Source organism: Colius striatus, chromosome 15, assembly GCF_028858725.1.
Source record: "Colius striatus isolate bColStr4 chromosome 15, bColStr4.1.hap1, whole genome shotgun sequence".
NCBI lineage: Eukaryota > Metazoa > Chordata > Aves > Coliiformes > Coliidae > Colius > Colius striatus.
In genome coordinates, this window is record NC_084773.1 from 10,449,592 (window position 1) to 10,474,581 (window position 24,990).

The 24,990-nt window shown below is 37.5% G+C and overlaps 1 protein-coding gene across 1 annotated transcript in view; it reads right to left on the reverse strand.

Moving 5' to 3' along the window:
* Positions 1-24,990, reverse strand: part of EEFSEC (eukaryotic elongation factor, selenocysteine-tRNA specific) — a 120,472-nt gene that overhangs the window by 70,579 nt on the left and 24,903 nt on the right. The window contains exons 2-4 of the mRNA XM_062008599.1: positions 17,117-17,324; positions 13,264-13,360; positions 10,618-10,782 (exon numbers count right to left, since the gene is read on the reverse strand). Coding sequence (XP_061864583.1) covers positions 10,618-10,782; positions 13,264-13,360; positions 17,117-17,324 — 470 coding nt within the window. The remainder of the gene's footprint in view (positions 1-10,617; positions 10,783-13,263; positions 13,361-17,116; positions 17,325-24,990) is intronic.

Here is a 24,990-nt window from a genome sequence, read left to right on the forward strand (position 1 = left end):
AATCTTAAGCCTCAATGTTTCTGATAATCCACCACATTGGTTCAGCAGATACACGCTTTAAAGAATTGTCTTCCTTAAACACGTTCTTGTTACCCTTATTACCTTTATTCCCTCTATTCCTAATAGTAAACCTAAAGTTTGCAAATACTTTTTTCCCTCCATAGATTTAAAAATCCATAAGAGTCTCTCTAAAAGTGGGGCTGGTGCTTGCGATCTCAGAGAAGACCATCACTTATGTACTCTCTGCGTGTATTACACATCTGGAAAGTGGATTTAAAAATGGAAGTCCAACGACCTGACTAGATAGGGTGGGTATGTAGTAAAAATGAACATAAAAACAAAGCAAGGACCTGACTCCAATTCTCTTCTAAAACCCAATGCAAAGTAGTCCAGGGTAGGATTTCATGTTTTATCTTAATTTTACAAAAATTTGTATACTACTTTGCATTTAGATTCAACTAACTGGTGCTGCTTTATGTTGACTCAAAGCCAAACTGGGCATTTATTTATGTCTTACTGGACATTTATGTCAGCCCTTTACTAACAATACACATTTTCAACTTTCCCCTTCCAATTCTCCTGCCTGTGGTTTTGTTTTGATTGTTTGTGGTATACCTGCATATTACTCACTCCCTGAAAACTTCTAATTATTGTCAACTAATCTCCACATGCAGGATCAATGTCTTCAGCTAGGCAAGGAAAATACCACATGAATAATATCCATGCTTCAAAACTGATTTATATTAGCACATTATTTTTTTCCTCTCTAAGCCACCATTTAAATTGTTGCAGTCCTGTGTACTAGGTGTTGCACATCAGACAAAAACCTCTTCTAGGGATGGTCAGCATAAAAATCTATTGAAATTCATTACGTAATGAATACAATACTAAGAAAAAGCAACTACAACATAGAAACTGAAATGAACAAAACCAAAATGGTTGGGCAAACACTAAGAAAGAGCAGAAAAACTTCAAGAGGTTCTGAGACCTCAAACAAAACTTAAGTAACAAGCTTCTGAATAATTTTCAGTATTTCTGTTTTTCTGTTGAAGAAAAAAACCTGATAGCCATACACATAAGAGGATCATTGCTTCCAATGAGTTAATCTGTTCTCACTGCTGATTTCTGCCACCTAAACTGAACAAGGACTAAGGCCACCTCTGCCATTCTTTTGCAGAATCTATTACACTCTCTCTAGATAGAATGCAGCTTAAAAACAGGTTGCCTAGACAGAAGATAGGTCAGCTACCAAATCTAACTTTCACAAAGGTCTGACGGTTTTTAACTCTACAATTTAAGCATTTAAAGATACATTAGCCACAGTGACTCTTTAAAAAGGCTATTTGACTTCATCTTTTGTGATTTATAAAGTGTGAAATGTTTATTCTTGATTATTTATTCATTAGAGGAAAAAGAAAGAGAAGCCAACTGCATTTTATGGTGTACGCTTTCAAGATAATCTTTACAACCATGAAGAGCCTGGCAGTTTGTAGTTTTCGTTTCTGACAGTTGCAAATGAAAATCTGTATCTAGGCATTCGTATCATGTTCATCACAGCACTATCTGGGCAGCTTACATAATTATATTATTCCAGCTGATATTGGCTCTCTTTAGTATTACTCTTTCTTTCACTTCACACTGTACCACCTATTATAAAGACCTGAGAACACTCTAGTGAAGACATGTATGCTTAAGTTTCAACAACACAGGCATATGACAACATATTCAGGTGATGAGCTGAACAAACATTTTAAGAGCAAAGTCAGTTCTCAAGTAATTTTCATAGTAGTTGCAACAAATAAAATGTAGAGATTCATAAATGGGGTCATATCAGGAACACACAGTAAAAGGTCTGAAATCCAGAGGACTTCTTGGGGTATTACAATAATACTAAAAGAAAATACTAGACTATTTATAGACTCCTGGGCACTCACACACTAGTCCATTTTCCTCTGTCTTTTGGTCAAATTTAGGAGTTATCTTTAACAGCTTTGGTTAAGTAACATTTTCAATACTTAGATCCCTTTTTTTTGCCACTGCCCAGATCTAAGCAGAACTTCATAATATACAGACCATGGCTTAGTTAATGTGATGCTTGCTGAATTAATCTGCTTCTTAAAAGCCAGATCAAATGAGGAATTGTACTCTATATGGATGACCAAGGAAGAACAAAAAGTGACATTCCCTTCCTTCACTCTGGTTACTGATATTTTGCCAAAGCCTCCAGCACTTGAATTTAAGTATTTAAAACAAGATAGTTACTCGCTGCCCTAAGTCTACTCATACCAAAGTTACATTCACATCAGGAATGCAATGTGAAAACTATGTTTACCATGTAGGAGGCTACCTTCCCAATTACTATTCAAGCGTTCCACTAAGATTCCTGTTCAAATGGTGTGTGCACGTGCATTTGGGTCTGTTTTCAATTCAATTGGATTCTACCTGATAAATTAAAAGAAATAAAAATAAAGTTAATGACCTGGCAGCAGCATGCTTAAGCAAACAAGTTATACAAACACAAACCAGTCATCCTTTGCTTTAAAAAGTTACCATAAAGTTTAAACAAAAAGGCATTTGGATGAGAGTTTGTGATTACTAAAGCAATGTCCATTAACTTATTTTCAACTAATCTTGAACCCCAGGGCACATGAACCCAGCAACACTTGATCAGAACAGCAACTATTCAACAGGAAATATGTTATTTACTAAGTTCCAGCATAACTGCATGGTTTTGTTCAGTTGCATGTGAGTCATGGCTCAAGTAGTCTTAAAATATTTCTCCTCCCGTATGTAGCTTAGAGTACTCAACTTCAGATGGCTCCACTATTCCTGTTCAAACTAGAAATGCAAGACATTTAGTCCTAGAAAAAAGAAGAGCTGGCATACCCTGTAAAGCAGGTATCAGAACCTGCTTATTCATCTTCAGAAACTGTCCTTGAGAAGATAACACCATGCAATATTTATCAGGTCCTGTTATTTCTCTAGACCCACTCTAGAAATAGAAATACTGTCCCAAGGTTTCTCATCTGATCCTGACTGAGGTTAGTTTCAAGCAGCAGAGGTTTCAAGTCAAAATGTACTAGAAGGGAAGGAAGTATACCCAATTGCATTGTTACTCAAGATTGCAACAGCAGTTCAGAAAAAGGAGGGAGGAAAAAAATTCTTCAATGTGTAGTGTAAATGGAAAAGATCGGTCACTTTGACGAGCAAATTTTGAGACTGCAAAAAAAGCTAGAGATTAAGAAAGATGGAAATAGGCAGAAGAAAAAGCACAATGAGCAGATGGTGGAAGTTACAGTAACATAGATAAACCTAAATGGCAGGTGTCACATTAAGAGCTTACAGAACCACTGAATTGTAGGGAATGGAAGGGACCTCTACAGCTCATCTAGTCCAACTCCCTGCTAAAGCAGATTCACCTTGATCGAGAGGGGCACAGAACACATCCAGGTGGAGTTTGAAAGTCTCGAGAGAAAAAGACTCCACACCTTTCCCAGGCAGCCCGTGACAGGGCTCCTTCATCTGAACAGCAACTTCTCCTCATGCTCAAGTGGAACCTCCTGTGTTGCACTTTGTGCCCATTACCTCTTGCCTTTTACTGGGCATCATGAAGACTTGCTCTATCCTCTTGACACCTACCTTTAAAGGTATTTATAAGTGTTGATAAGGTTTCCTCTCAGTCTTCTCCAGGATGAACAGCCCCAAATCTTGCAGCCTATCCTCATAAGAAAGATGCTCCAGTCCTCTCATCATCTTAGCAGTCTTCCACTGGACTGTCTCCAGCAGTTCCCTGTCCCTCTTGAGCTGAGGAGCCCAGAACTGGACACAGTACTCCAGATGAAGCTTTACCAGGGCAGAGTAGAAGGGGAGAAGAACCCACATACTTCTTGATGCATCCCAAGATATTGGCCTTCTTAGCCATAAGGCTTAGGAGATGTTTGGTTTTCTTTCCGACTTTATTTTGGAGTCACAAAACTGCATATTTGTCTATCAGACATCATATCAAATAAAAATATGATGTTGATCTCACATTGTATTTTAATCTTTTCAGAGTTGAGATGATCCTGTATTTCTCTTTCACTTTGAGTCCCATTGAACAGCATACCAGTTTTCAATTGGTAATAACTCTCTGCACTTTCTAACTAATAAAGCAAAATTATCTGCATGGCAGCAGCACAAAATACACATTTCAAATTATCTCATGCATTAACCACAACCAGCCAGCATTGCACATAACCCTGAAAAAAGTAATCACAGAAATACTGCAGAAGTTGAAGTCTACCTTGGAGAACATTGCTTCCAGCAATGACACACTTTTACATGGAGCTTGAATCCCAAACAGTCATTTAAAGGTGGTTTAAGTGGATAGAAGCAATGTCAAAGTTACACACAAATCCCTTTCCTTTCAGATTCACTGTAGAAAGATGCTTACATACTTCGGGTAATACTTCTAACCCATTAGAAGGCAATCTGTATCCCAATTGTCTCTAGCAGGCAGGGAGAGTGCATCTAGATCTCCAAGAAAAGCTGCAGATGAATTTTAGTATTTGAAGAGTTAATTGGCCAGCACTGACTAGGCCACTTTTCTGCCTACAGAGATCACATTAGACATACAAGCTTCAAAAATACAGTGTATGGTTTGGATTAGCACTGCTCAGGTTGGCTGCTCTCCCCTGGCTTCCTTCCCTTCTGCTCTGACCAAGTAGCAAAAAAAAAAAAAAAAAGGAATTCAAAACCCCATGATACATATCCAGCTCCCTTACTATTATGTCTTATCCCTGGTCCTGAATAAAACAAATCCTAACACACAAGGTCCTTTATCTTGCTCTCTCTTTTTATTATACCTACATGATAATTAAGAAGAAATTGCAAGCAACATGAACTAAACCACTGTACTTCAGTAACAGGTAGTGAAAAACAGCAGCACACAAATCTCTTCCTGAGCCTTTAAAAGTTATCTGTTTTGGTTTTGTTTTTTTTAAATACACAATTAAAATGGATTCTGTTCTTTGGGATCTTGGGTTTGGTTTTGTGGTTTTTTGAAGTCATGGTGTCAGTTTTGTTTTAGTTTGTTTACTTTGGTGCTTGTTTGTTATTATTTAAACTCTGAAGTAAAACAAAACTTTAAAAAGATACAACAAACAAACCCACACAGTTACAAAACCATACACTGAAAATGAGGGAACTGATCTTTAGAAAAGAGCTCAGCATCTGCTACTCTTATTCTCTCAAGAGATTGAGCCAAAAATATTTGGGAAGTTTTTATTGCCAGATCTAAATTTCATTCCACAGGCACTGGATCAGGTCTTTAATCCTTTACTTAACCACAAAGAACTGTGCTGAGGAGTTTAATTCTTCCAAAACAACTGATAATATCCTAAATGTTGAAAGCAGAGTACTTTCCAGTATAAGCCAAATCCTGCATGTTTTGCTTTTAAGTAAATGCCACAGCAGATGCAAACCCAGTAGGATTCACAATGATGTTTTCTAGGAAAGGAGAAAATCTCCAAAAAACACAACCCATGCTTTAGAAGTAGCAGACAATTAAAGAAAGTTTAATACTTGTACTGAATTAAACTGCAAGTATAACATTATGTGTGTATGTTTAATTTATTGATTTAGGATTTAAGATTCTTGTATTTTATCACCCACATATTTTCATGTGTATTATAAACTGCCTTTTCACGATTTTATCAGTTACATTTAATTGATTTTACCCCAATCCAATTTTCTGAACTGCCCTTCTTCACATTTCAATGAAAAGAAAATGTTCAAGGCAAGCTAGATCTTGCTTCCCCAGTAAATGAACCGTGGCATTTTAAAGGCTGTTTATATCAGCATTGCACAAAAAAAAAAATCCAAAAAGTGTTGGAAAAAATCAGATGTAGAAATAGCATCCAGACACTCTGAAAATTTAGCAAGAGTTCTACGTATTTGCAGTGCAAAAACCACTCAAGAGATCCTGTAATATAGAAAGGTCCAAAGAACTCAAAAGGTGATGGAAGTAATGCTTAAGATCTCACCATGAAAGTTGACATAAAAGTGTCTTCATGATCCAGTTCAGTGGGGTTCAATTCAACTTCATCTTCTGAAACTTAAGTGTTCTCTGACAAGGCTTAACCATGCAACTCTGATTGTTCAAGAAGTCCTTAAATACCTACTGTTCTTACTACATTTATATATCTTTAAGCTCACTAATCAAGGTCTTGGTTTTGAAGAAGATAGTCTCGCAAATACTATTTGGGTTATTCTGTCAGACACTGGATGAGCCATAAAAACTACAGGATGTTTGCCAAAAAACAGACTAAGGTTATCTAGCCAACTAAGCAGCTTAAAAAAAAAAAAAACACCAAACTCTTTTCATAAAGTAGAACTATACAAAGTCACGAAGCTTCTCAGTATCACACTTACAAAATAATGCTTCTAAGAAGTTCATAAAGTCAATATAATTTGATAGCAAGTAGGTCCATGCCAAGATAGAATCTCCTACTGGTCTAAACTGACACTCATTTATGAGGAGACTTTACTAGATAAATAGAAGCAAGTTTCTCACACTTTTCATATTTGATGTTTCAGGTGTCCTCTTGAAAGTATACCAGAGTACTGAAACACTTAGATGACTACTCTCCAACTACAGGAGAAGCACTGCATAAACACACTTGCAACTCTTGAGATTCAAATGCTCAACATTTACAGTAAGTAAACTTCAGGGATGGTGAAGGCTGGACCCAGCATGAATATTTTCTTCCCCTTTGATGATAACAGCTCAACACACCTAGCAAATAAAAACTCTGACAATGTCTAAAGAGGCATCTCCCAAGGTCAGTCCAATGAATTGCTGTCCACATGACTATATGACACTGGATACACTATTTAGCTTCTCCACACAGAAAAAATCCCCATATGATCCCCTACAGAAAAACATCGTTACCATTTACCAATAATCCAGCTCCTCAACCTTCAACACACTCACAAACTTCTGACAAAGTGAAGTACAAAATGGCAGCACATTGTACTTTATATAGGCTTCAACGAAACTATTAACCTCCCCCAGCCACTCTAACATAAAACAGAAGAGATAGGAAACTGAATGTAAAGCAAGAAGTTTGTGCTTCTCACAATTCCTGAAAAAAACAGCAGTGGTCTTTGCCCTTGGCTGCCACATCCATGCTTTGTGGCTGCTATATACCTGCAGCACTTGATCATAGGTAAGGCTGTGCTGAGTCAACATTTTCAGGATGGCCAGATTTTTATCCAGTAACTGTGTACATCTGTCTCTGCCTCCTCACTCAATTCAGACTTGAACTCTTCTGTGATCTTTCACAACTCTTAGGACAGAGATAGTGATTCTTATTAACCAAAATGTAACATTTTCTGTGCCCTAAAACATCTATAAAGGAATATTAACATATTCTCACCTGTCTTACCCAATTTTACAGTATTTCTAATGTGCTTGCAATTGTGCAATCCAAAGCTAGAATCACTAGCACTGGGTAGAATGAAGACCATATACTTGTTGTGTTACTTTTCACATAAGAATTTTTTGTTTCTTATTTGAGACAACGAATGATAAGAACAAAAGCCTTCGTTCTCACCTGTTTTTCTGCCTTTTAAGTAGCTGCTGTTCTTAAGCTACTAAGATTTTTTTTTTTTTCACCTGGATAAGGAAGGCAAAGATACTCTTCCCCACCAAAAAAAACCACTTTCCTTTTCTATTAAAGCATTCTATAAAAAGACACAGCAGCACTAGCATTTGCATTCATGCTCACTTAAAATAAATTCACTAAATAAAGTACACTTAGATAAATATTTAAAGTTACTCTCATCAAACCTATCAGCAAAAGAAAAATTAATCTGTATTGAAACAAAACTCTTGCTATTCAAACTCCAGGAACTTTTATAAAGCAGAAATAAAAATGTCACGAGTCGTTACAGCTAATAAACTGGAAGACTGTAGAGACTGAAAGACCATTGAAACAATCTTAAAGGACATTCAGAATTCTGCCAACGCAACGATTTTGCTGCAGAAATCCTAAGTTCATACTCTTCAAGGTGCATTTCAAGTGCTATTGAGCAAATAGCACTAACTCAATTGGATAGTGAACTGTTGCTGTGTCAAAGCTTTTTGCCAAACACATATATACAATTTTTCTTTTTCCTATATGAATAATCAAACCCAGATGGTAATTTACATAGGCAACAGCATAAAGGAATCCATGCACTGCTGGTGCTCTCAGCCTCAATCAGAGCAAGCATGGGCGTTTGAGAATGTCACTGTTTATTTTTAATTGCTGTGTCCCTCCTTTCTGCAGGTTCAAGCGGTCAAAGATGTCGAAGCCCATTAGTAGAACTGGAAGGTGATGCCACTTCATTTGGCAAGAGGGTTCTTCAAATTTAAAAACCAGCTGGTTTGTAATGTCCTTAAATGCCCAGTGGGCACCAGCTGTCAATCTCAGTTACCATAGGGTCAGGGCAAAAAAAGGTCACAGAAAGTCATAAACCACAATGTGTTGTGAAATGTGCTTCCTCTGTTACCTTGTAGGCCTGAGAAAGGTTTGACCTTTTATAGGTATCCTAACTCAACTCTGCATGATGCTAGCAGGGGTAAGTACAACACACAACTCAAAGTTACAGAAGTTGCTTCCTTTTACTGTGCCTTGATTTTCATACCTGTTCAACACAAACATAAATATTCACAAGGTGCTAGTGGAATGAACTCCCAAAGGCAAAACTCTGCCCACTACTATTATCACTCAGAGGTTTGGACACATCTTCTGTTTCAGACAAGGCAGTGGAAGGATTCTTTCATTAACAGCAACTGAAAATAACCAAAACTTTGAGGGAAGTTGTTAATAGCATAAAAAACAAGTGATCTGGCTTCTCTGTCAATGACCTGTTTATCTACTAACTTGCCTTTCACTTCACTGCTCCCTCAATCAATTGGGAATAAAGTATCTTTAAGTACTCACTTAAAGCCCTTCTTAATGGCCTTTTAAACAGTCACTTGCAACACCCAAATCATTCACTATTTTTCTGTCATTTTCCTCTTCATACGGACTCTCTAAGAGCAGACTAATTCCTAAACATATTTCCCCAAAACATTCCTGGACCATACACGAGGAGCTGGACAGTCATTTCCAGATATAATCTAGTTATGCATTCTTTCTTTGCAAGAAATAATTACTCTGCTCTGCTTCACCCCCATGCCCCAGAGCACAAAGCACAGAGGAAGTTTGGCCAGTGCTGTGCTGAAAGGCCCCAGTTAAGCAGAAGCCATCCCTCAGCACTCATCAGCCTTGTACTCCTAACTACTTGTACCCCTCCCTTGGACCCCTCGTGTAGGTAGGTCCATGACAGCAAGCAGGACAAAACAGAAAAAGGAAGCAACACTGGCAAAGGAGAAAGCAGGAGAGCTGGAAACCAGAGCTACAATCACAGCAAAGCGTATTCCTTGCAGGAATTACAAGCATTGCTTCCAGAATGGGCTACATGCTGCAAACAAGATTGTGGGCAATGAGGAACTTCACTGGGAGAGCAGATATGATGGGATACATATTCAGATAACTTTTCTGCAAAAGACAATATGATATAAACAAAATGGCCCGAGGTATCACAGAAGAAGCTGACCAAAAACTGTCAGCAATAAAATATTTCATGTGAAAACAGAATGCCTCATTCCTTCACTTGCTCATAAACTACAGACAAAAATCCCACAAAAGCAGCATGTTCACTCAATGAAAGAAATAGTTCCTTATAGTAATACGACTTGAGGATAACACTGACAGCAGCAAAAAGGTCCCATCCAAGCTTGTTCAGACAAAAGCTGCCTACTCTCATTATGCAACTGGCTGGGTCCATTAAGTTGCATCTGCATAACACTTCATAAATCTTGACTCATTTTGAGCAATAAATAAAAAGGGAAAGTCAGAGCCTTCCAAATTACTATCTGTGAATAGGCTTCACCTGTTCAAAGCATAAAGCCATCTTGTTTTCTTTTAAAGGATTAATATATTTTAAGAAAATAAAATAGTAACAACAGTTAAGCAGTTCAAAGGCCACCAAAAGGCTTCTTGACTTTCTACAGGCTAAAACACTCGAAGTCAGGAAGCCATCTACTTCATCCCAGCAGTTCTCTCAGAATATGCTGACATCAATTAAAGCCCCAGCAAACAAAAAGAACATGCATCAAGTACTTCAATGCCCTTGTTGTCACTTCCATCACTTTCAGACATCATGGGAAGCCTACATACTACTCTTTTGCAAGCCTTTTCACAGCAGCAGATCTTAAACCAAAGTAACCTCACTGAAATCTTGTTCAATCTCTTGAGCATATCCTATCTAGGAAACGTGCCTACCTTGCATTTCTGAATTCAAAAAACTAACATGTTAATCTAAGTCAGTCTTCATTCAATCACAATTGAGCAGCCAACTTTATTTGCTGCCTTATTTAAAAATCTTTATGCATCTTGCTATTACAAGCTGACTTATAGAAGAGTATAGAATCCCCTTCACAAACATTGAAAATAGTTGAATCATTTCGTATCGTAAGAAAACACTCACTTCTTTGTTGAGTGCCTCTATCAGGAACGCTGAGGGCAGTGAAAATGAGAGACTCACCTTCAGGGCAGGAATCTCCACATTGTCACCAAGGCTAACTGAGCCAGAAAGAATAGTCCCTGTCATCACCGTGCCTTGACCCTTGATAGAGAAACAGTGGTCAACTGCCATAAGGAAGGATCCCGAGGGGTCTCTTGATGGCAGGTAAGCCTGAGACTTCAGGACCTGAAAAAAAGATAAAAGCAGCACCATGCCTGGGTGAAAAGTCATGACAGCCATATAGCAAAAGGAAGGCAAGTGGATGATTGATTGAACAAGCTTGCAGTTTTACTGATTTCAGGTGTCTCCCAATGAGCTTAGAATGCACCAATGTCAAATTAACTCAGTGTGCCATAGAGGAGATGTGCACTTAACAGCAGGAACACTTTGATTTTCTGCCTTAGAAAGATTTGGTGCTGCACATTTAGCTCGGTTAGCAAAACTGCACTGGCAATAAAGTTGCTGCCAAACTCAATATAAACACTGCAGCCAAGCAGAGAGAGGAAAAAAAGAATCCTGTACATCCTCACTCCCAGCCTTTTTTTTTTTTCCCCCTCTCTCTCAAAAGCACAATTTTATAGTGAGTTTTGCTACTTCAGCTTTTTTGGATTTTGTGAAAATGAACTTACATACAGATATTAGTGTCCCATAAAGCCCATCCCTTCTTGTCTCCCTCCCAGAAAACTATTATACTGGGCTAACTTTTCAAAGTCAACTTCCCTTTCAGATTTGTGTTAATGCTTCTTGGAGGATCAAATCACTAAGAAAAATAGCTATGTAAGTAACATTTTCTAGATAAGTTCTCCAAGATTTGGATTTCTGTTTTCCTGACAAATACTATGTTTCTTAACGTATTTCATCATAGACACAAGACCTTAATTATAGAAATGCAGTCATGTACCCTACAGAACTGCAGAGCAACTGGTCCACCCTGTCTCAAGTCACTTTTGATCTCTGCCTCTGTTGAAACATCAGCATATAAACTTGGCAGTGCTTTTAATGTCTGCTTTTACGGTCAGAGACTGCAGGTTAAGCCCAAGTTATAATAGCAGAACAATAGAGAGAGTTCCCTTATCAAGGACAGAAAGGATAGTTCCTTGAAGCTCAATGGCAGGGCTCATACAGCATTTGTTCTGGACCAGACATTCCCACATACATGATGACTGGTGCTGCACCCTAACTTCAGCAATTCACAAGCATTTTAAAGCTGGCAGCATCCAAATCAGACCTTGACAAGTCTGCAAAAAACGGTGTCTTTGTCTTAAGGCTACTTTCTGCTGTCTGCAAATAACTGCCAGTCTTTGAGGGCAAAGATGCTACTTCTCCCTACAGCTTATTCTCAGAAAGGGTGACAAACTGCTCTCAAACAGCTCTTTTTAGTATCCTGCCCATCACAGTATAAGCTTCATGTCATATAATTTGGGTTTATCAAAAACCCGAGAATTTATTCTCTCCCCTGCCCTCTCTCCCAAACCCCCTGCCAAAAACCCAACCTACATTGCTGGAGCTAAGAATACCTGTGAAGCATCAGTTTGCTTAGTCATCTCTTGTTCGTATGGGTCTAATACTAGTTATACAATCATATAGTTTCTTCCATGCCCTACCTCATTCAGGGCACAGAGCAAATCCAGGCCATGCTTTTCATCTTTTGCAGCAAGACAGAGTATCACCGAGAAAGATGGTTTCATCAGGAAGCCAGGTAGTGCTCCTCTAGAGGAGGTCCTACACTTGCTTATGCCAGAACTCCCATGTATTGCCATTCTCTTAAAAAACAACCTTTCCACAGGTAATCATTGACTATACACCTCAGACTATCCAAATGGAAACTCCCAACTTTAATAAAAGAGCTGAGCACTCATAACTGCAATCAAATTTGACAGGCACAATCATGTGTCGAAATACAATCATGTTTCAAAAGAGTTCCTGGTTTCTGTAAATTTGGCAACCAAAATTAGTAAATTCAGTGGACTTTAATCCATATTTAGATTGGGAAGCTGAAGCACAAAGTCACCTTTACACTTCCTATTGGAAGTAAATTAACTGTTTGATGAGGACTCAAGTCCACAGTCATTTGTGCCAAAGAAAAGTCCAAGAGAAAATTAATCATTCTGAATGAAGAGCAGTATTTGAATGGAATCACGAGGCCACACAGAGAATATGATGAAAAAGCAAAATACAGATCACGTGCTCACTAGCTGAGCCCTGTCCATCCTGTGCAATGGACAAGGTAAAGGTTGTTTAGAATAAAGAATCATGCACTTAACACTGGATCATAATACATACATGAAGGAATACAACCATTAACAACAAGTAACTTTTGAGTGCCTGACTTCATAACTTCACTGTTTTCTTAACTGTTGTAATATTATAAAACAACATCTACCAAGGACTTGGCAGAATTATGCTACTATTTTTATTCATTATGCTTTGTAACTCTTTACAACATTAAAACTAATTTCACCACACATGTTGTAACTGTTTCTTAAGATACTGCTCTCTGAAAGCATTGAAAGCTAGCCCTTGAAAAAGGAGACGCACTTTTGGGGCACGCAATAAGGTTTGGTTCCTTAAACTGACATAAATACAGGAGTTCTTCAGCTCTAGATACTAACACAGTGTACTTCAAAAAGTATGAGCACATTCTATATTATGTTCTTCAGCAGGTACCTCAATTAATTCAGAAATACCAAGTGGGTTCTCAGACTCTGGGGCTTCTGGTCCACCGGGCTTTGCTGCAACAGCAACAATAGGACACCCATGGAACCTGAAAGAGAGAAAGACTTCCACAATTAGACACACAGATCTCCTACATGTGTCAGTATAATGTAGTTCCAAGCTCCTCTGACAATGAAGGCAAGGAAAATCCCACATATTAAGATTTATCTGCTTTTCCCCCATAGTGAGTGACTATTTTTTCTTGAGTTATTAGCATCTGCGCCACTGGACATCGCTATGACATATCCATCTTGTTCAGTATTAGCTACTGATTCAACTCTGAGGCAGTTAAAAGCAAGAATTCAGTTCATTTCAGAAGCAAAGGTCTGTTACCCAGTCTTACTGTAGTGGCTTTGCAATCACACCACTCTACCTGGAGATCAGCACTGTTTTCAAATTTTGTTAACACAATTTTAATCCCAGCTGTAGAGTCATAATCTTCAAAATGAGAACCAAATGCAAGATGGCACATGATGTCTAACCTGAGTCTGCAGGCAGACTGCAAGATCTGCAGACAACAGAAAGAATTATAGCTACTGAAATCAAAGTTCATGAAACTCACAGAACTAAAACATGAGAAGGTTCAGAGAAGAGCAGTACAACCACAGTTGACCTCAGTTTAACTTTTTTCTTACAATGAACTTTTACTCTTCAAGTCCTTAACATTCAGAAGTGTTTTTTTTACAGATTCAGTCAGCAGACTTAATTTTGCTTCCTAAAAATGCAACTTAGTGGTTGAATAATCCAAGTTTCTTTTGCCTACATTTCGGAAAGGGAAGTTAAAACGTAAGTCAAATTATTACTGCATTTTTGCAGAAGTCATGATTGATAATGTAAAATATGTATGAAATATTTAATAATAATCACTAATAACACAAAGTAGTGAGTGTTTCTCAGTTATGAGACTCTTATGCAACAGATTCACACCAAAAGTAACTACTGTGGTCAGTCTTTGGACACCTACTCCTCAGGTTTAATTTCAAAAGGTGAGTGAACTGGAAGAATAAGACAGTGTCATGATAAGGAAAAAACAAAGTTCTACAGAGAGAGCTCTTTTAGTGACTAAACAGTAATCGAGTATATAAAGTATTTTCTTTGTTTGTATGCCATAAGTCTGAGGCACCTAGGGAAAAGCATAATAACAATTTGCACTGAAAATTCCTAGGATTAACCATAAAACTTTTTGAAATTCATTTCCCTGCAAACACTGTAGGGCACTGTATTGCAATAAATAGAAATTTACGCTGACCCGGGTACTTTCCTCCTTTTCCCATATACCAGAACAAACTGGAGTAATCATGTACTGCTTTCAGAGGCACTTCCAAGTATGATTCAGCTCTACTAAAACTCTTACTCCATCACACCGATTTATTGCCAGCAGAGTTGAGACCCTGCTGGACAAAGATAAAAGCATGTGCAAAAAACTCCCCAAAATAGAAATTCCACTCATAGAGACAGTTTGTTTTTCCTTTTGGTATCAACCCATGGAACATGCAAGTTTTAATTAGGTTAACTTTACAAGTGTCAAACTATTCCACCATATAACTTTTACTTTCCTTTGCCTAATTTTTTTTCCCACGTTCTATGGATCCTCCTGATAATAGAACAATAATTTCCCCAGCGCCAATGGCAATACCTACTCTATAGTCAAAAGAGACTTCAGATTTGCTTACTGCTATGGAATTGTGCATGCATGTGTGTGCAGAGAAATCATAATCAACAAGTAAACTCCTCCTAGAAAAAAAAAAAAAAAAAAAAAACAAAAACCTAGAACAGTTAAAACCACACATTTGGAAATTCAAAGCTGAGTGGGAAAGGCTGTCAAGAAACTAACATTTGCCTGAGATACAACAGGACAAGCACTTCACGAACAAGTCCAGGTCAGTAGTGCTTTCAAAGCACTGCAAAGCACAGATTGCACATGCAAAAACTGAATTTGTTACAAGAACAATATACAGACACATCCAATAAAAGAGTATTTCCAGGATCCAAAGTTGAAATGAGTAATTAAAACAATTATGACAGGACCATTTCTTTCCAAGTGGAATCACAGCTGTTGTGATCAGCTGATACATGGTTCTTTTTAAAGGAGGCTACAGGTAAGCACCTCACAGCTATCATGTTGATCATTTCAACAACTCACTTCCCCTTCAGTTCTGATAAAGTCTGCTTATTTTCAAAACATGCTGTAAAGACCCATTTGTACTCCAGGATACAAAGAGACGACATAATGCAAACAGTGTACTTGTGAACACCAGTTTCCTTACAAAAAAATGTCTTCTTTTTATGAATATACAACTAGAAAGGTCTTTTTTTCCCCAATCACTCCCAAAACTATATTGGACTAAACCTAGCATGAAATACCACCTGCAGCAGCAATTACTGCTGTTCAAGAACAATAAATTTTAAAAGAAGGACAAAACAAAACTAAGCAGTACATTAAGATAAACTCTCTTAAAAATCATTGACTTCTTGGCATAGATAAGAAACAGATAAAAATAACTACTATTCGAAATAGTGCTTAATTCACATTCTGTATATCAACCTTGCAAACAAATTAAATAATATGAAAGTCATTAGACAATTATCTCTAAAGTTTTCCTAAATTTATTATCTCAATACTATCCCCATTGAGATGACCTGTGAATTTAAACAACCTGATATCTATAAAAAATGTTGATACAAACTGCTCTGATCTAGTGCAGATGTCTCCATCCTTGATCTCCCCTAAAACAAGCAGCAGACACCTACAGAGAAAACCACCTGTATTTAAATCAATGCAGCCACCCTGTATTTGAATCAACAGCTGTCAGAGAGAATTGGAAGTTGTAGCATTCTATGTTCACAAGAGACAATTTCACTTTCTTGGTGACCTCTGTAACATGCTCAGCCCAACAAACTAACCCAAGAATAACCCAGGAGCTGGGAAGACACCAAGATCTTCAGTCACTCTTGTGGCAGCTGCATAATCAAAAAGTGATGCTGCCCTACCATCACAAACAAGCTAAGCAGGAAGTGCCCTACCCAGCCAAGCTTTACTTCTTTTGGTCCTGGTGAAATTCTCTCCTCTGTACACTGAATCCTATTATTTTGATTCTTCAAATCAAAACGTGACATAACAGCTATAAACATGGGAGTCAATGGCCCCTTACGATCCTGGGCAAAGCAAGATGCACTTCAGTTTGTGTAATCACTAAACAATTATTGTGTCTGCAGGGTAATCTTCTCACTTCATAACAGCCACATTTCCACTTATGAATATCACTGCACTCCACTGATTATGTGTCTCAACTTGCCTAAACAGGACTGAAACATCATGCTCAGTTAGAGTCACATTACATTATATAAACTTCCATTACTCTGCTCTCTTTAGCTGGGGCAATCACATTTTTTACATCCTCAGTTAAGGAAAAGCTCTCTCTTTTCTTTGGAGTGTCACAATTAGAGTACAACAAAAATTGCAAGTCAAACTAAATAAAACCACACCACTACGACCCACCAAGCACACGACCCACCAAGCACACAATGAGTTCTTCACCTGGGTATTCTGTCTCTGTTTTATCCAATCTCAAATCTAAGCAGTCCTTTACACTGAAAAGTTTCATTATAGGAGAATATTTCTCTCTACATTTGATATTTGCAGATACAAATTCAAGGCTGCATTTGAGTTTCTGGTAATCCTTCCACTCTTATCTTTGCTGGACATCTCAGCATGTTTAGAAGCATGTTGGAAGGGAGACAGGGATAAAATATTTTTGTTAACTTTGTATTACAAGTTAGCTCTTAATGTTACTGTTAAACTTACTTTGTATTTTCCAAGGTCTTCTGCATTTTCTTAGTCATTTTCTCAATGGCACTTTGTCTCTTCCCCTCTGGAAGGAGATCTATTTTGTTCAGAACTACCACCATCTTCTGGCAGGCAATTTGCCCAATTACCAAGCACTCTGCTGACTGCGTCTGCATCCCTTTTGTCACATCGATTACAAGCATCATCAAATCAATAATCTGGGCACCTGGAGGAGAAATCACAGTTAGTGTTGTAGCAGCATAAAAAGATTAAGAATCATTTTCTCAAATAGTTTCCATAAAAACTGCTAGTATATTTTCAAATGCCCAAAAGTGTGAACAATACACTGTCCAAATAAGTCCAAATAAGCACTGAATACAAAGTTTTGTTTGAAAATAAGACTTTGGGAACTTAAGCTATTACATGCTGCCATTGAATCATAAAAAATCCGGAAGTATATACTACTTCGTGTATTCTTCCATATTAACAGTTCAAGTTTAAAGGTGTTATCACTGAATTTTAAAAAAGAACTTAAGAAAATTACCCTTGTAGCAATACAAGCATAACATTTGCCTCCATTAAAAAAGACAGTATAAGAAGCTATGCAGAAATATGGTACAACCAGAGCAACACATAACAACATCACAGACAGTTGTATATTCAGAGAAACTTCAAAGAGCGCCAACAACATGCCACATAACTATGTGCAATCCTTGGTCCTGACCTGCTTCCCACCATTTCCTCTTTCATAGCCTACAATTTGGTAACAGTGAAAACAAGATGACCACCCATCAGAGGCAGATTTACCCAGTCTAAATAAATTCCTACAGACCTTCAATGTGAGGAAGAGGTGGTTTAAACCCTGTAGTATATTGTCCTTCACTCCCAATTCAGAGTTACATAACACAAATACATACTTCATATACAGCTACAGATCCAATTCTTAATCTCTTCAAGCAAAAGTTCCTAAATTTTAGGCTTATCTACCATACTTCTGGATTATTTTTACATTCTTTTTATAAGTATTGTTGTCATGAGCCCTTAATCTTTGATTGAAGCAACCTGAAATTCATGGATTTAAATTAGTTTTCAAGGAAGCTTCTGAAGAATGTTGAGCTTTCCGCTAAATGCGTTCTGAATTTTCCTGTCTCACTCCAGGTAACTTAAATACTCTGAATCCCCGAAAAAATAAAGTGCAACAGACTTTAATGTTGAGAAAGTTTAACCATAAAAAACTAAGTCAGAATCTAAAGCTGAACTACTCAAAAGACATATGTCAAAAAACCCACATTTTGAAAGATGACAGAACTGCAAAACAGCAGCACTCTGAATGTAAGCACCGTTAATAATTGCCTTAAACTTTTGATCAGAATAACAAGAAATCGATACAACTGTTCGTTGTTCCTTCACTCTCTCCAACCTTCCCTCCCCCTTGCATTTTTTATTAAGCTTTTACAATGACTATGACAACAGCTACCCTTGTTCGTAGTTCCCATGAACTCAGGATAGGAAATCATTCTGAGGTTGAAGTGCATGGGTGAATGAGTGGGTGGGAGCTACAACAAGAAGGAAAAAAAAAAAAAATCCCTGTGGTTACAAATGATTATTTTCAACCTACCAAAGCTTTCATCTTGTAATAATGAATGCTAAACTTTCAGAGTGCTAGCTGGATAATTATGACATTTCTAAAGCTCCACCAGAATTTTCACCAATCATTTTGAACATCTCTCTGAGACAAATTTAAGATAGACTTGACATTTTCAAAAGTATTTTTCATTTTTATCATTTCAAGGATCGTGTTAATTTAGAATTTAATTATAATACAAGCAACATCTAAGCTACACAAAAACCTCTGACTTTATATTCCACACAAGTGCAGACCTAAAGGACAGGAAGCAAGAGGAATTAACAGCATGAATATAGTTCAAAAGTGGGACATGAACTATCAGAACACACGTGTTTTTGTGAGGGATTTTCAAGATTTAACACCTATATTTTGTATTAAACTGCATGGCACAGTAATTCTTAATTATACAAGTGACATCCTTAAAATGAATGGGAGTAACTAAAACCAAACCATGAAGTCAAATTGATTATTAATACTTTTAAAAGTGCATCTAGTCACGTAACAATTCTGCAGCTGAAGTTCCTGGTAGCTTTGTTAGGACTACTAGAGCACAGTAATCCTTATGCTCCAGAATTAAGCCAAAGTAACCAGATACAAATCCAACCCACAGGGGAGAAAATCCACACTGAAACTGTTATGCACAGTTTCAGTACAAGGGCCATTTTATCTTGAAAGACGAAATCAACTGTTTTGAATGCATTTGTTATAAAACAAACACTTGTAATCACTGTGTTTATAAATCTATTAGCAACACTGTAAAAGAGCTGCAAAAACCATCAGCCCAGTTGCTAGAAGGTCAAGAATGTCTACCTTGGGGCACTTCATAACAAAGAGAAGATGAACAAAGAAAAAATAACTGTACAATCCATAGAAAAACTCCAGAAATCTCAGAAAATATATCCTGACAATCCAGATGAAAACATATTATGAATCAAGGAAATGTCAGCATGCCCAAGTTTGTAAATATGTGCCCGAGTACAACTAATGTGTCTCCTCCAAAGCCTTAGTGTGCTAACCGGCCACAGCTCATAAGAGATGTTGAAAGATAGAACAGAAACCATGGCAGGGTAAGAGTTGGCACACAAGCAGAGTGGGAAGCTGCTGCCTTTCAACAGAGCCATGGAACCAAGGGAAAAATCAGGACACTACTGCCAGAAATACTTTAGCTGCACTCTCCTCGAGATATGAGGATGTTTTACACACGTCTACTTGTACATATCAAGACATTAATGGTCAAGTTTACAGGATCCTTGGGTAACAAGGCAAAAAAAATAACACTGAGAATTAGTTCCACGACTTTCTTCTTTGAGCTGTTTAACAAGCCATCTTTGACAATTCATCTTCTTCCCAATCCCTCTCAATCTTCTCCAAGACAGTTCCACATTTTGTTTTACTCTTGAACTCATTTCTTCAGTTGCCCTTCATTCATGCATAACAGTTCATTAAATACTAAAATGAAATAATCAAAGGAAGTAAAAACAAAGTGCATATGGATTCAACAATGTAACATTTCTAATCAGGGAAGTTGGCAGGTAGCTTCAACAAGGTGACAAAACTATAACCCTTCCACTGAACATGGAACACCTCAGTCAGTATATTTTCTCCCCATAGCATACAAATAGGAGATTTAGAATATATTTAACTTCATTATCACTACATAAATAACTTCTATCAGACTAATAATCAATCGACTTGTTACCACGTTGGATTTCAGTCAACAAAAAGAACAACATTCCTGAAGAATTTTCTACAGTAGAGCAAGATTTAACTAGGAAAGGTCAAGTGAGAATGGAGTATAAGTACTCTCATGTACGTAATCTCACTTGGAAAGATCACAGTCATACCAAGTAGAGACTCTAAAGAATAAAACAAGGTGACAGCACCACTCCATAAACCTGCACTATCTGACCACTATATGCCTTTCATGGCCTCTTGTGTGAAAACAAGAACTGAAACACTTTGCTCAAAAAAGGAAACAGGATATGGTCCTACACAGCTAAGAAATGACATCGAAGAAATGAGTATTCCTCAAGTCCTCCAAGTAGGTAATTAGCTTGAAGTTACTCTGAATAAAGCAGGAACATACATGAAGGACAGGTCTGTATATAAAGTAGCACTGCAATCAAGAAAGATATTTTATCTGCACTGAAGGAGGTCATATAGAATAAATGATAAAGTTAAACTAAGGTATTGAAATGATTTCCCCTACAAAAAACAGAGGTGTAACCTTTTATTTGATGTCTCATCTATGAAAGAGGTGTTCAAGAACATTTACAAAGATAAAGAGTCCTCTTGACATGCGATTTCTCACTTTGCTTGAAAATGAAAGATCAACTATCAGAGTATCCTTCATGTGATGACATACAGCTCAGATCTAGCCCTGTAAAAAGCAAATGAAACAAACTAGTTGTCATCAGAAAACACAAGGGGTTGGGGAAAGATGGGAATTACATTGCAAGATAAGCAGCTAAACTACAGTGAAAACACGAAGTAAAGTAGATAGTCTCAGTGAAGAAAAACAAACAAGAAAGGTAACACATGAACAGAGAGAATCTGGATGACAGCCAAAGCCAGGGAAATTTGCAACAAGACCAGCAGTAAAAAGACTGCAAGACGCACTAGCTAAACTTTGAGGCAGCAGCGTTTATTTGTGCCACAAAAGCAGCAGGGGACACAGAACTCATAGATATTATGAAAAATGCCATCACAGACAAGAGAAAGGAGAAGCCTAGCTCCTGCTTTGAGCAATCACATCCAACCCACTCTTGTTTCTCAGTTTTGGACAATATCTGATTACAAACAGTTGTCAAGGAAGTAAATTATTACTCTCTACTCACGGAACAAGTTGAATATGAAATGTCATAGATTGATAAGTTTCAGAAAAGCAGGAGGCATCAACTGAGCTTTCCTAAACTGCCCATCAGTTCCTTCTCTCTAGAAGAGCAAAAATGATACTACTTGCACAACATCGTTCATAGCTAGCACTCACTCTCAATCCTGAAAGAACTTACCAGTTGCTGTCCAAATACATCAAAATGACCCAGAAGAACAGTATGCATCTCAGAAAAGTATGCTTTAACCTACTTTCAGTTTTCAGGAGAAAATCAATTGCATTCTCTGCATTTGTGTTATTAAGCATACTGTATCTTCAAAACTTTACTGAAATGGGAAGAACAACCTACCCAGAGTTCTAGGCAATCAGGCTGCAGACTTTCATCTGCTGTATCAGATTCATTCCTTGTGGATGCATTAAATAGTGTTAACATCTACCTTTGACTTTCACACAGCTTATGTAAGTAAAGCACGCTTGATCTTGCTCACTGAAGCTAAAGCAGACAAACTCTGCAATGTTTACATGCTACTGTCTCACATCCCTACATAAAAAACTCTCCCTGAAACAGATCTGTTATATCAGTATTCACAGGGAAACACCATGGAAGTGTCCGACCGACAGGCTGCATTTTGAAAAACTGTAAAGCACTATAGTTGCTATGTTTATTTTGGCACAGAGCATTACATCTTAAATAACAAATCTCATTCAACCTCGATTACAGAAGTTGTTGCAGTTCTGTATATACATGAACACAAAACATCTTCTGTTTGTGCAACCTGTTGCATGCTTGTAAATCGTATACACAGACTCCCAGAACGAGTTGTGTGTAGATGGACCCGTACAGCAAAGTACACTTACAGTAAGTTAGAGAGGGCATTACTAAGTCTAGGGGGGGAAAAAACCCCACTACAAACATTTCAGCCTCTCATATTACAATAAAATAGTATAAGCTTTTGAAACTGATAAAGTGCATTGTACCCACTTTCAGAATCATTTGGTTATAAACTCCAAGAATTATACTAACTAGCAATTTCATCCTTTCCATCATTTGGTATCAAATGGTATTTTCAATAGATAGGTAGAATCTCAAATGGTTTACTCTTCAATGAAAGCACATCAAGAACATTAGAGCATTTAGAGGTACTACTAGTTTGGCAAGCGTAAATTTAGTACTGCATTAGACTCCCCATAATCCATCAATACAAAGGGGATTTGGTTCCAAACAATAAAACTTGGGCTAGTGTAGGGAAGAAGAAGGGGTTGAAACCCTGTGTGTGTGAGGGGGGAGGTTTTCCATGCCACACGAGCATGGAACATAAGAATTGATTCTGACTTATGGCTTCTTTAAGCTACTGTGTCCTGTCCTGTTTGTGTAATCTTTTTAGCTGACTTTGCACAAACAGTACAACTTCTGTTCACAGGCACCGAAAGGAAGCAGAAAATGGAATTTGAAATGTAAAAATAAAATAATTGTGGGCCATTGGCTATAATTTGATTTCATGCTTTACAAGGAAATGAAAGAGGACTTCCTTAAACATACTTATTTTTTTTTCTTTAAATATGCTTTTACCATGTTAGGATTTCCTCTAGCACAGAAGAGAAAATAGGATTGTAGAAAATGTACCATTCTCAAGTATCATTGCTACTCAAGGGCAAAGCTCTGTTTTAATGTGCACTTCCCATTCTGGGGAAGAGGAAATTCTTCAATTAATAAACCGGGTGGACTGAGGCGAGTTTTTAAGGTTTAATCAATTTCATCTGCACATAGGATAAAAAGACCAACTATTCTACCACTTTTCTCTCCCCTATCCCCACTTCAGAAAAAAATAAAAAGAAAATCAATGTTTTATTTTAAATTCTTTGAGGTTAGTATCTCCTGTCTCAGGAAATATTGTCTATATCATGCAGTGAGTATGAAACTTCCTCCTTCCCAGTCTCCCCCCTTTTTTTTGTTAAGAATCTTTATTCAGAAACAACTAAATTATTCTCTGCTTTCATTTACAGTGACACCTTGGGACATGTTACAAGTCACACAGGATTTTCCTAGGTACCTTGGGGGAGGCATTGTGATGAATAAGGAAGATGTTTTCCAGGATGGGAAAACTCCCAAAATTTAAACAGAAAGAGGAGGTGTGAGGAGGGGGAGAGACATGAACACATGAATTACACATGAAGTCCCCTGTAAAGCAATGTAAATTACAGATCAAAACCAATAGCACAACTTTCATTAGGAAACACTTTGAAAAGAATAGGAACTTGTGGAGTTCAAGCATCCCACCACCGTTTCCCAGGCATGCCATTCCTAAAGATTTCAGCAGCTATAAGCACAAACAGGGATCTGTGTAGTTTCGAACTCTTGATAGCTTGGAGTAAGAGTCAGATTGGCAATCCACAAGACTTCTTAGAGTAAAGCTTACAATTATATGCATTTTATTTGACCATCGAATAAAGAATCTATTGGTTTCATAAATTCTCTTTAAATAAAAAACATCCATGAAGGTCTTTCCTAAACTGAGAGCTACAAAGAGAAATCAGGATGACCATAAAGGCATAATTCTTAGAAGGTTATTTCTTCCGTGTCAAACTTTTGCAGTTATTTACTTGTATGTTGAGTTCAACTCTGCTACAAATAGTAAGAGATAGAAAGTGATAAATGCTAATAAGGAATAAAAAGGGTTCTTTTGCAAAAGAACTTACAAAAGAATCCATTTGGAATACACTTTATACTTCGTCTCCCAGATGAAACACTATGCAATATTGTCCTGAAGAGGATAAAGGCAACTATGGCTTCTATCCTCTCCCTTTGTCCAAGGATCTTACTTGTTTGAATATGTTGTAACTATATATCAGAAACGAGACTATGTTCTTCAAAGGGAAGAAATGTCTATAATGATCAGAGTATGTCAATAAGCTTGATTGGCCATGCTGAAGTAGCATGAACAAAGCTGATAAGGTCTCCATGAAGGTCATGCTAAGAAAGACTGAGACATATCTTCCAATAATTTGGTATTATATGCTGATCTAGCTATTGCAATATTGCACACGGGAACAAACTTACATTAAATAGATGACTTGAGAAAAAAATTCCAAACAATCCTTAAAGCAAAAGCTCTCAGATAAAATATGCAAGCTAAAAAAGCATTTTTACCCATGTAGTTTTGAGCTAGGGCAGTCACGTGCTTTACGTTGTTACTGCATTAATCTATACATAGCTATTTGTAGTCAGTTGCCTAGAATCAGTCATCAGTGAAGCATATTGAAAAGGTATTCACTCTGCACATCCTGGTGATAGAGGCTGCAGTTTTGCAAGCTGAGAGGATCCTGCACCCAGCTGCATTTTGCCAACACTACGTTTATGCAGCTCTCCCAAGGCTCACAGAGGGTCTGATGAAAGACAAAGTTGAAGCTCAGATTAGTCAGTTTGACTCAGCA